Source organism: Neovison vison, chromosome 6 (assembly GCF_020171115.1).
Source record: "Neovison vison isolate M4711 chromosome 6, ASM_NN_V1, whole genome shotgun sequence".
Lineage (NCBI taxonomy): Eukaryota > Metazoa > Chordata > Mammalia > Carnivora > Mustelidae > Neogale > Neogale vison.
In genome coordinates this window covers 172,576,259-172,589,354 of record NC_058096.1, presented here as the reverse complement: position 1 = coordinate 172,589,354, position 13,096 = coordinate 172,576,259, and the positions used below count along the sequence as shown (strand labels likewise).

Genomic DNA, 13,096 nt, shown 5'->3' with positions numbered 1-13,096 from the left:
AAGGTTAACTACTCTTTTTTTTTTTTTTACAACCATCATGTACTCAAAAAAAAAAACAATGAAGATATTATTTTTTAAAAAGATTTTATTTATTTACTTGTTAGAGAGAGAGAGAGACTGCACAAGCTGGGGGAGCAACAGGCAGAAGGAGAAGCAGGCTCCATGCTGAGAAAGGAGCTAGATGCGGGACTTGATTCCAGGACTCTGGGATCATGAACTGAGCAGAAGGCAGACACTTAACTGAGCCATCCAGGTGCCCCAAATGCAGGAAGCTTATTAAAATATCAGTGCCTTGTTATGAACACTGGGTGTTTATTTTATTTATTTATTTATTTTTTAAAGATTTTATTTATTTATTTGACAGAAATCACAAGTAGACGGGGATGCAGACAGAGAGAGAGAGAGAGAGGGAAGCAGGCTCCCCGCTGAGCAGAGAGCCCGACGCGGGACTCGATCCCAGGACCCTGAGATCATGACCTGAGCCGAAGGCAGCGGCTTAACCCACTGAGCCACCCAGGCGCCCTTTTTTTTTTTTTTTAAAAGATTTTATTTAAACACTGGGTGTTTAAAAACAAGGAACATCTGGGTGGCTCAGTCGTTTAAGCATCTGACTCTTGATTTCAGCTCAGGTCATGACCTCAGAGTTGTCAGATCAAGCCCCACACTGGGCTTTGCACTGGGCGTGGAGCCTGGTTAAGATTCTCTCTCCCCCAGGGCGCCTAGGTGGCTCAGTGGGTTAAGCCTCTGCCTTCGGCTCAGGTCATGATTCCGGGGTCCTGGGATTGAGCCCCGCATCGGGCTCTCCACTCAGCGGGGAGCCTGCTTCCTCCTTTCTCTCTCTGCCTGCCTCTCTGCCTACTGTGATCTCTCTCTGTCTGTCAAATAAATAAATAAAATCTTAAAAAAAAAAAAAAAGATTCTCTCTCCCCCTCCACCCTTTCTCCCACTCTCTCTAAAAATAACAAAAATAAATAAATAAAAACTTCAAAGAAAAGAGGAGAGGCTCTGAAAAAAATTAAAATGCCAGGGCCTGAGCCCCACCCCAAACCCACCTACAACTGAGTCTGGATCTGTGGAGGTCAGGCTGGTCATGTATAGTTTGTTAAAACTTGCTAAAGTGCAGCTGGAGTGCAAGCCACTGACTATAATTTCAAGGTAATTAAATGTGAATAGGTCAAAATGGTACAACTGTATAACTCGTTACATTCAAGCTCAATAGTTGTTTCTAGTTGATTGTGGTAGGGAGGGTGTTAGCCATGGAAAGCAGCCAATTAGGGGAAAAATGAACTGTGCAGGATCAAAGGAAATTTCTCTTTGTGGTGAGGCAGTATAATCAAGTAGAAAGAGCACTTCCTTTGGGGTCAGGTTTGGGTTGAATCCTGTAACTTGGCCAGTAACTTCAGCTCAGTTTGGAGTTATGCCTCACTTTTCTCATCTGTAGGATGGCAACAATAAACCTACCTCATAGGGTTGTTGTGAGGATCCCAGATAATGTATGCTGAATGCTTGGTCCTGGGTAGGTGAGTGGCAGCACTATTAACTCATAATAACAATGATATAACTTTGAAGAATTTATTCTAAAAATTTGGACCAAGATGTGCCCCTAAGATGACCTGCTTAGGCCCTGAACTACTTAGGGTCTCCCCAGAGGAGAAAATCCTGGGACTCAGATTCTAAGCCCTTGAAAGACCCTAGAGGACCCGCACCCAAGGACGCACTCACAGACCACTGGATGCAATAAGCAAGAGGATTTTATTCGGGCATGCTCGGACTCCCAGGGGCACTTGACCATGAAATCCGCGAGGGATGGGTCAGTGTCTGAGAGCCCCGATCTGTTTCGGGAGTGACTTAATATAGAGTCTTACAGTCCGTTACAGCAGAGCCCGCGCTTTTCTAGCCAGTAATTTTAAAGCATTACAGCAAGGTCTGCACGCAGGCAGCCAATCCTTTAAGACAAATTATACATTTTGGCCAGTCACCGTTCAGGTGGTGTACAGTAGAGTGTACGTGTTGAATTGCACTTCTCCGGCCCTCGGTATGAGAAAACGACCCTTATCTGTTATTTGTTTCAAGGCCCTGATGCTGGCCAGCTGCAAGGCTTAGATAATAGGACGCGGGCTGTTGTCCTTCATCCTAACCCTAGGCCTGGAGAGGGGGTGGAGGTTCTCCAAGCAGCCTTCCAGGTGGAGCATTATTTGATTACATAGCGGGGGTTTAAGCAATTTTTCCATTTTTTTAGCAAAGCATTATTATACAGAAGCCAGAAACAGCTGGGTTAAACACAGAATTTTGCTTTTTTACGTTTTTCCTTTGTTATCCTGTTGTGCTGCTTGCTAACTCTCTTATTTATGGTCAGCTGGCCACAGTTCCTTAGTTAGCAAAAGCTGGTTATAAGAAGAACGTGTTAAAACTTATAGGCTGTACTATAGTTCTGACCTGGGGTCCTTCACCCTGAGGATTGGGTGAAAAGGAAACTTGCCAAGAGCGCAAGGAGATAGCAGAGAGAAGAGTTGCTGCAACTTGTCTGTACTGGACTGGCCAAGGTTGAATGCAAATCTCCTGTGGTCTCCAAGCCCCATCAAGGGGAAGAGGTCCCATGCCACTAAGGGAATAATCCCACAAAGACAGCTGCTCTGGGGGCGCCTGGGTGGCTCAGTGGGTTAAAGCCTCCGCCTTCAGCTCAGGTCATGATCCCAGGATCCTGAGATCAAGTCCCGCATTGGTTTCTCTGCTCAGCAGGGAGCCTACTTCCCTCTCTCTCTATCTCTCTGCCTGCTTGTGATCTGTCTCTCTGTCAAATAAATAAATAAAATCTTTAAAAAAAAAAAAGACAGCTGCTCTGTACTTGCAGAAGAGAGAGATGCAGGCAGAGGACTCTGTAAGTAGAAAAAAGTGAAAGAAGAGGATGTTTGTCTTGGGATGTAGGTGCTTTCTCCTTCAATTCCACCTTCAACCACTGCTGAAACACAAGACTTCCTCTGGAACAGTCACAGAACACTGAAATAGACCCCTTTTCCAACATAAAAGGGGTGGGCTTGCATATAAGCAACACTTTATTGAGCTAAGAACTCTACCGTTTATCCATGTCAGCTTCACCCCAATCCTTCAAAGTGGCTGAGGTAAGATATTCAGTTTACAAAAGAGAAAACTGAAAATTTGCTCCAGGATGAAGAGCCAGACAGTGACTGAAGTCGGGCCTGTATCCCTATAGAATTCTAAGGTGGGTGACTTTTTCTTTTCTTTCTTTCTCTTAAGGATTTTATTTATTTATTTACTTACTTATTTAAGATTTTATTTATTTGCCAGAGAGAGAGAGTACACACAAGCAGGCAGAGAGGCAAGCAGAGGCAGCGAGCGAAGCAGGCTCCCTGCTGAGCAAGGAGCCCGATGCGGGATCCCAAGACCCCGGGATCATGACCCGAGTTGAAGACAGCGGCTTAACCAACTGAGCCACCCAGACGTCCCAAGAATTTTATTTATTTATTTGACAAAGAGAGACAGCGAGAGAGGGAACACAAGCAGTGGGAGAAGCAGGCTTCCCGATGATGTGGGCCTTGATCCCAGAACCCTGGGATCATGACCTGAGCCAAAGGCAGACAATCCAATGACTGAGCCACCTGGGTGCCCCTCTTTTCTTTTCTTTAAAAAATGATTTTGATGTCCTTTGAAGGATTAAAAAAAATTTTTTTTAAATTTATTTATTTGACAGACAGAGATCACAAGTAGGCAGAGAGGCAGTCAGAGAGAGGGGAAGGGAAACAGGCTCCCTGCTGAGCAGAGAGCCCGACTTGGGGCTCGATCCCAGGACCCTGGGCTGAAGGCAGAGGCTTTAACCACTGAACCACTCAGGCGCCCCTGTCCTTTGAAGGATTAGGGGAGCACTCTGCCTGGAGCTTTTTTCAGTATGGCAGCTACCATTCTTTAAGCCTCTTCTCTGTACAAGAAAGACCCTGTAGTAGGCATTTTATATGGGCTGTGTAAGTTGATTTAATCCACTTCCCTAGCTCTTGACTCTAGGCAGTAGAAATAATTAGTGTCTTTTTACAGATGTGGAAAACAAGGTTTGAGAAGTGAAATGGGTTGTCCAGGGTCACAAAGCCTGTTGGTGGCAGAACCAGGACTTGCCCCCAGGACTTCCCACTTTAATTTCCATTTCCTTCTTCTGCAGCCATACTCCTTAGCTGTTTATGGCCACAAAGGGGAACTCCAGTTCATCTACCCTCAGTGACGATGCCTAATTTCTTGGAACTCCTCTATTAATGTATAAAAAAAGAGATAATACTATCTATAGCTTAGGCTTATGAGAATCACAGCAAATAATTTATGCAAAACACATTGTAGGTATAGGTAAATCCCAGTTATTATAATAAAGAGGCAGTTTGTAGCCAGTGGTCAGACTGGGTTCAAATCCCAGCTCTGTCACTTGTACCTGTATGATGTTAGGCAAATTACTCAACCTCTCTGTGCTTTGGTTTCCTCATCTGTAGACCTAATAGGGTCTGCTTATTTTTTAAAGATTTATTTATTTTTATTTTTATATGATTTTTTATTTTTATTATTTTTTATTTTCCCGCATGAGCGGAAGGGGCAGAGGGAGAGGGAGAGAAAAAATCTGAGGCTGATGCAGCACTGAGTGGGAGCCGGAACTGGGGCTCCATCTCATAACAGTGAAATCACTACCGTATCCAAAAGCAAGAGTTGGAAGCTTCACCAACTGTGCCACCCAGGCACCCCTCTCACACTCCACTTTTATTCTGGAATGTTACCTATCATCTTCTGTAGTGCTAAGTTATTTACTGCTTATCTGTCTCCCTGCAGGGCATGGATTTTGTCTTTTTTTCTTCAGAGATATTTGGATCATTTAGAATAGTGCCTGGCATGAAGTAGCTGCTCAATAAATGTTGCCATTATTATGATAAAGTATCTTGATTCCTCTATTTAAGAGTCCTCCTGATGCTTGCTCTGAATTCCTAATTCCCCTTAACCACCTTTCCTTTTTCTTTTGTGCAATAGCATTGACCACCTTTTAACACACCACCTAACTTATTTATTAAGTACTTTTAAAAATATTTATTTATTTGACAGAGACAGACACAATGAGAGAGGGAACAGAAGCAAAAGGAGGAGGAGAGGGAGAAGCAGATTCCCCACTGAGCAAGGAGCCCAGTGTGTGGCTTGAACCTAGGACTCTGGGATCATGACCTGAGCCAAAGGCAGTCGCTTAACGACTGAGCCACCCAGGCGCCCCTTTTATGAAGTACTTTTATTACTTATAATGAGTTTTCTTCCTCCACCATCTAGATTGTAAATCCCATGAAAGCAAGGTTTGTAGGTTTTTTCCACTCATGTATCTCCAACACCTTGAACACTTTGCCTGGCATATAGTAGGTGGTTAATAGAATATTTGTTGAGTGGATTTTATGTGGCGGAGCGTCATATGGGCGTTATGTGGGTGTGGAGTCAGAAGACCTGGGACTGCCACTGAACTCTTTCGTGTGTCCCTAAACGCGTACTCTCCGCACGTCAGGTCTCAGCTTCCCCTCCCGGCTCGGACCCTGCTCTGGCCACGCGTGGCCGCTGGGGGGCGGTGTCGTCCAGCGTCCCGCCCCGCCCACTTCCCCCAGAGGCGGCGGCCGGGTGGGACCCGCCCGCTCACCGAGTACAGGAGCCTGTCCCAGGCGCAGTTGCCCCAGTTGTCCGCGCGCCTGCCGGCCGGCCCCCCAAAACCCAGCCATGTCCTGCTACATCTACCAGCTGCCCGCCTGGGTGCTGGACGACCTGTGCCGCAACATGGACACGCTCAGCGAGTGGGACTGGATGCAGTTCGGTGAGCGGTGCCCCTCGGCGTCCCCGCCGCTATGCCCCCGTCTTACTTCTGTTTAAGTGGGTCCCGAACCGGGGGCTCTTTGTGCTGCCATTCCGGACCGCGGGCTCGCCGTGTGTCCTCAGGGCGTCAACCGACCCCCCCGTTTGGAGCCCTCCTGCTCCCTCCAGGGGGATGGTCTGAAAGGTGTTAGGTGATCTTTGAAGATTCTGTTATGTTAGTCTGTTTCTAGGTAGTGAGTGGTTCGACTTTCGACTTTACTGTTTACACTAAAGCTCATCATAATAAACTCTCAGCAGCTGCTGAGCCGTTACTGTGCTTCGGGTCCTGATGGAGGCACTTGACACGGATTATCTCCCGCGTTCCCACAAGGGCCTGGGAAGTGCGTGTTGCTCTTCCCCCGTTGTACAGACGGGGAAACGGACTGGGAGACGTAGAGTAACTTGCCTGAGGGCATGGCATTGCCAAGTGGAATTTGAACTTGGTGTCTGACTCCAACGGGACGTCGTAAGTCCTTGGTGTGTTTTGTTTGTTCGCGCCTTACTATCTGCTGTGAAGGCCCGGCATCTGGGGGCCGCTGCGCATATGGTCCTAGGGTTCCCAAGCAGAGGTCTGCATTCCAGATCTCCTCCCAGCTGGTGACTTTGGACAGGTTGCTTAACCTCTCTGAGCCTTAGCTTAATATGAACTGGAGGTTCATGTGAGTAATGACAGTTGTATAAGAGGCACCTGACACGTAACTGTCAGGTTCTATTAAGTAATAAGGGAATAGTAATGATTATTATTTTTATGTTCGAGTTCAGTGTAGTGCCACTTTATTTAAAAAAATAACCTCTATATGTTCTTGAGAATTTAGATTATGATATGCATATATATGTACTCCTGTATATATAGGAGTATATGATATATATGTATAGTATGTGATATATATGTACAGTTGAAAAAAATAATAAAATGAACATGTATGGATTATCCATCCAGTTTGAGCAAATAATACACATTTTAACCTAGTGATTCTCAACCAGGGGCGATTTTGCCCCCTAGGGAGCAAATGTCTGGAGACATTTTTGGTTGTCACTACTTGGAGCATGCAGAGACTCAAGTAAAAGCTAGAGATGCTGCTAAATGCCCAAAGATGCACAGGACAGCCCCCTCCACATAGAATTATCTGGTCCAAAGTGTCAGTAGTGCTCAGATTCAGAAATCCTGCTTTAGACCAGTAACAAAATAATACATGCTTATTGCAAAACGCTATGGGAAACAAAGACTAGCTCAAAATCCCCTACACGTGGATAAACATTACTTTTTAAAAAAGATTTTATTTATTTATTTGACAAAGAGAGAGAGATAACAAGTAGGCAGAGAGGAAGGCAAGGAGAGAGGAGGAAGCAGGCTTCCTGCTGAGTAGAGAGCCCAAGGGGCTCAATACCAGGACCCTGAGACCATGACCTCAGCTGAAGGTAGAGGCTTAACCCAGTGAGGCACCCAGGCACCCCTAGGGATAACCATTCTTGTTTGAATGCCAGTAATAATAATAATGAACAACAGCAACAGCAGCTAACAGTTACTGTCTCCTTACTAAGTGCTAGCAGACAGCTCTGTAGTTTATACCTTATAGTACATAATAATAAACATTTATGTGTATGCATTTTTCACAAATCACATCAGTACATTCTAATAGATTGCTTTTTTTTTTTCATTTAAAATTTTCACAATGTTTTCTCCTTGCCAAACAGTGTTCTTTAGCAACATGGGTTTAGGTTTTTATTTTTACTGTGTATTTTTGTTCATGATTTTTTAAAAAAATTTTTTTAAAGATTTTATTTATTTATTTGACACAGAGAGATCACAAGTAGGCAGAGAGGCAGGCAGAGAGAGAGAGAGGGAAGCAGTCTCCCTGCTAAGCAGAGAGCCCGATGCAAGACTCGATCCCAGGACCCTGAGATCATGACTTGAGACGAAGGCAGCGGCTTAACCCACTGAGCCACCCAGGTGCCCTTGTTAATGATTTTTAATGGAGAAAAGCAACACATGCATTTACAAATGTAAATAATATACCAGGGGTAGAGAGGAAGGTAAATGTCTTTACTCTTCCTGGTCTTTAGACTCCCTGGTCCTCTCCCCAGAGGCAGTCACTGGTAAGATGTCAGGGCATCTCTGAGAATGTCTGTTACCACCTGGATTTCTACACTGCACTGTGTTCCTTTGTTCTGATGACTTGTGTCTTTTCTACTTTAAATGTTTCCTGAGCAGTGGACAAATTTTGTATAAGAGACCCCCTCTAGGTTTTTTTTTTTTTAAAGTTGGTCTTGACTGTAAACACCAGAGCAACTTCTGTTCCTAACATATTTAGAAGGCACACCTGTGACTTTGTAAAAGCAGCTTTATTAAGAGATAATCTCCTTACCATATAATTCATCCATTTAAAGTGTACAATTCAATGGCTTTTGGTAAATGCAGAGTATCTCCACAGTCAAACTTGGAGCACATTCATCACCCCCCTAGAAAAAACCTGTACCCCTTCACTGTCACTCCCAACATTCCAACACATGCCTCCCATTTTCCTCATCTTTAGGCATTGCCTGTTCTGGACATTTTCTATAAATGGAATCCTATCATATGGAGTCCTTTGTGATTGGCTTCTTTCCTTCTTTCCTTAGTTTTCAGATTTCACCCATATGGTACCATGTATCAGTACTTAATTTCTCTTTATTACCAAATAATATTGCACTCTATGGGTGGGCCACATTTTATGTATGCACTTAAGCGTTGATGAACATTTGGGTTCTTTCCATTTTTAGCTATTATGAATAATGCTTCTATGCGCATTTGTGTCTAAGTTTTTATGCAGATGCAATGTTTCATTTCCCTTGTGTAGACACCTAGGAGTGGAATTACTGAGTCATATGGTCACGCTATAGTTAACATTTTGAGGAAGTGCCAGATTGTTCTTCATGTTGGCTGCACTTCTTTACATTCCCTCCAGCAGTACACGAGGGTTCCAATTTCTCTACATCCTCCCTGACCCTTGTTATTGTCTGCCTTTTCAATTCTAGCCATCTGAGCATGCGTGAAGTGGTATCTCTCTGTAATTGTGATTTGCATTTTCCTAATGACTCATGGTGTTGAGTATCTTTTTATGTGCTTTATTGGCACCATGTACATCCTCTTTGGGGGAATACCTCTGACTTTTTAAGCCCTGGAGACACCACAATTTCTCAAACTCTTCAAAGACTTCCAGAGGTTATTTAGGATAGAATCCACATTCCACCAGGTCTTCCCAGTCTGTCACAATCTCACTTCACTGACTTCTGACCTCTTCTTCCACACCTACTCTTGCCTCACCCTGCTCCAGCCACACTGGCCTCCTTGCTATCCCACCTGCCTAGGACATTCTTTTCCCAGTGCTCACCATAGCTGGCTTTCTAGTCTGCATTAGATTCCTCTTGCTGCTGTAACAAATTACCACAAATTTAATGGCTTAAAATCAGCACACACTTATCATGTTACAATTCTGGAGGTCAGAAGTCCTAAAATCAAGGTGTCAGCAGGGTTGCATTCCTTCTGTATGCTCTAGGGTAGAGTCCATTTTCTTGCCTAAATTTTTCAGATTTTACAGGCTGCCTACATCCCTTGGCTCATAGTCCCTTCCTCCACCTTCAAAGCCAACCGCATAAGATCCTCAAATCTCTCTCTGACCTCTGCTTCTGTTATAATAACTTTGAATCTGATACTGCTGCCTCCCTTTTTTAAGGACCCTTGGAATTACATAGGCCCACTCAGGTAATTCAGGATAATCATATCTCTGGACCCTTAATGTAAGCCCATCTCCAAGGTCCTTTTTGTCATGTAAGGTCCCATAGTCATGGGTTTTCGGGTTTTGGGGACACTGACATCTTTGGAGGTCCATAGTTCTTCAGGTCTTGGTTCATACTTCCCCTATTCTAGAGGCCTCCCCGTCCCCCTGTTTCTGTCTGTACCACCACTGTTTTATTTCCGCTGTTCCACCTAACAAACTTTGATATTACCTTGTTCCTTACTTATTTATTTATGTCTCTCCTTCCCTGGAGAATGTAAGCACTGTGAGGGCAGGGACCACCCATCTATTTCATGCCTGTGTTCCCAGAGCCTAGCATAGCACCTGGCCAGAGTGCAGACCCTCAGTAAGTGCTTGAATAAATGGTGAGCTAAAGGCTGTAGGAGTGGTAAGGGCTTGAGGCATGTGCCCTTCTCCCCCATCGAGATGGCTTTGAGCCCATGGTCAGTCAGCTCTTCATGCTGAGTTGGGGCTTGCTGGGCTGGGAGTCAGCCATGACCCCATTCAGCTGGCTCTTGCCAAGCCACAGCACTTTCTGGCTTCCTCTCCATCAGAATTGGTGATTGCCATTGTCTGTCTAAAGAGTCTTTTCTTCTGTGAATTATTTTTGGGGTGGGAAGATCCTTCTTCAAGTGATTTAGAAAATCACATGGCTACACATACATGTGCTCTTTGGATCTGACAGCTGTTGGCAGATACTATGGCTGCTTCCCATTCATTTCCTTCTGATCAGGGCTGCATCCATTTTGCCCCTGGGGGAAAATGGGCTCCCTACAGCTTCCACCACCCAGATGTATTCCAGGGGACGAAGAGGTATGGGTTCCTTTATTGTGCTAGCCTTTGTGCATAGCCCTGCTTTGTCCCTGTCAGGCTGTGTGATTTTGGGCAAGTGACTGCCTCTCTCTGAGCCTTTCATGTCCTCATCTATAAAACAGGGGTGAGTTGCTGAGAGGCTTAGGGGACATGATATGTGGAAGTTCCTTAGTGTTTTCTCTTTCTCTTAGCCAGGGAGGAGACACATTAGTCCTGACAAGGGTCATTTGGCCGTAGGGTGGGTTATTTCAGGAGGCTGTGTCTGTTCCAGAAGGCTTTGAACATGGGCAAGATTTTCTACTCTCAGGTGAGCTCATGCAGGATTCAGGGACTCAGACCTGGAGGGATGGTCCCATGTCGTGGCAACAAAAAGGAACAAAAACAGTGTTTTCATAGAGTGAAGTTGGCTTAATAATTACAGCTAATGATTATGTGACACTTTCTATGTATGAAGCACTATTCCAAGTACACCTGTATATGTAACCAGTCGGATCCTCACAACAACTTCTGAGGTTCAGTTGTTATCCACATTGGCAGATAAGGACAATGAGGCATAGGGAATGGTGAAGGGCCCTCCCCCAGTACACAGCAAGTAAGTAGCAGAATAGGATTCCAGGCCTCAAGAATCCAAAATCTGGGTCACGAACCACCATTATGCTTTCCTGCTGATAGAAGGATTTTTTTTTAAAGATTTTATTTATTTGTTAGAGAGTGAGAGAGCATAAGCATGGGGAGCAGCAGGCAAAGCAGGTTAGAGTGAGAAGCAGGCTCCCCACTGAGAAAGGAGCTCAATGTGGTACTCGATTCCAGGACCCTGGAATCGTGACCTAGCCAAAGGCAGATGCTTAACCAACTGACCCACCCAGGCATCCCATAAGTATGTATTTTTACATCTGTAGAAAAGCCTGAAAGAATAGAAGAAAAAGTATGACCAGTGCTTGTCTTGGGTTCCTCCAAGTGGGATGATCATGGGGACTTTGATTTTTGTCCTGTTAGACAGATCTTCTGTGATCATCAGGTATTTCTTGTGTGTGTTGAGAAAAGAACTAGGAACTTCGCAGTGTCCGTGGCAGTGACTCATTCCTTCCAGATCTCTATCTTGTCTTGACCCTGTTTTAAGGGTCTGGTTAAATGTTGGTGGGTTGCTGCCTTAAGCTCCATCACTGTCATGGGAGTGCATGAACCACGAGGCACCTCAGGGCTTAGTTCCTACTTCTCTACTGTCCTGTTGCCTGTAAGGAGAGTGCATTCCCACAACAGGGTGGGTGGAACATCACACCAGGGCTTCTGTTTTTCCCATTACCTCACTCTGCCTCTGAAGTGTGGGAGGTGTGCCAGTGAACAGCCTGGCGTGCAGAGAAGGGGTGTAGGGAGAGGGTGCGGGGGAGGTGTTCCTTCCTCTTCCTTCCACTCTTTTCTCTAAGCTGCTGGAAGCAGCCCCTGACCCTGCTGACATCACTTCCCACTGACCAGGAATCTGGCCTGGGGTTTCCAGTGACTAAAGTTGTAACTGAGAACTTTCCATTCCTAACAGGCTTTCTCTATTCAGGAGGCTGTCCCAATCATCCCCATTTCTCCAGAGGATGGGGCTTAGACAATGGGATCCTGTCACTCCCTGGCTCTGAGCTCTTCCGTAGTATCTGTGGCCCTAAGGAGCGAGTCCAAAGGCTATAGCCTGGCCTTTGAGGCCCTTTGTGATACGGTCCTAGGCTTGATCACTTGCCTTCTCTTCCCCACTCTGTTAACTTACGTTTGTATTTTTTTTTTTTAGATTTTATTTATTTATTTGACAGACAGTAATTACAAGTAGACAGAGAGGAAGGCAGAGAGAGGGTGGGAAGCAGACTCCCTGCCGAGCAGAGAGCCCCATGCGGGGCTCCATGTGGGGCTCAATCCCAGGACCCTAGGATCATGACCCAAGCTGAAGGCAGAGGCTTTAACCCACTGAGCCACCCAGGCGCCCCACATTTGTATTTTTCAAACAGAAATCTCCATGGGTTTCTGGCTTACCTGCCGCAGTACCTCTAGGGCTTGTGACAGGCTCTAGCACAGAAGTGCTAGTAACTATTCTGCTGAATGAATGAATGACTTGATGTTCACATGGATTCCTGTTTCATGATTTCTGAAATTCTGGATCTGAAGTGCGATTCTTTTATTCCTAGTTAAGAAAAAAAAAGTCTCCTTCACTTCAGTAAATTCAGTGGAACGCACGTGACCATTCAAAATGCCATTTAGGAAGAGCAGTAACAACTCGGGAATGCTTCTGGTTTAACGTTAATAAATGAGAGCAGGCTGCAGAAGCTCACGGCGGCAACAGCTGCGCCCAGAACCGATGCTCTGTGGAGGGGAGAGGAGAGTTTGGGCAAGGGAAAGTACCCTGGTGGGATGCTGTGTAACTTGCTTAACTGGGGTCTTCTCCCCTTCATTTTTCCAAGTTTTCTTTAGCGAACAACCATTCATTTTATAATGAAAAATGCAAAGGACGAATGTATTATATTTAGTATTGCCAGCGGGAGCCCCCTGCAAATCTCATAGTGTTTCAGATTTGGCAAAGCGCTTTTAGGTGCAAGGGCTCTCTTGATCCCTGTGACAGTTCTGTGAGGATGCTGTAGGATCCTACGTTCGTTCATTAGTTCCTTCAT

The 13,096-nt window shown here is 45.2% G+C and overlaps 1 protein-coding gene across 2 annotated transcripts in view; it reads left to right on the top strand.

Moving 5' to 3' along the window:
- Positions 1-5,670: 5,670 nt before the first annotated feature.
- IRAK2 (interleukin 1 receptor associated kinase 2) overlaps positions 5,671-13,096 on the top strand; it is a 58,104-nt gene continuing 50,678 nt past the window's right edge. For both annotated transcript variants that reach the window (XM_044253014.1, XM_044253013.1), the window contains exon 1: positions 5,671-5,827. In XM_044253014.1, coding sequence (XP_044108949.1) covers positions 5,734-5,827 — 94 coding nt within the window. In that variant the 5' untranslated portion in view covers positions 5,671-5,733. The remainder of the gene's footprint in view (positions 5,828-13,096) is intronic.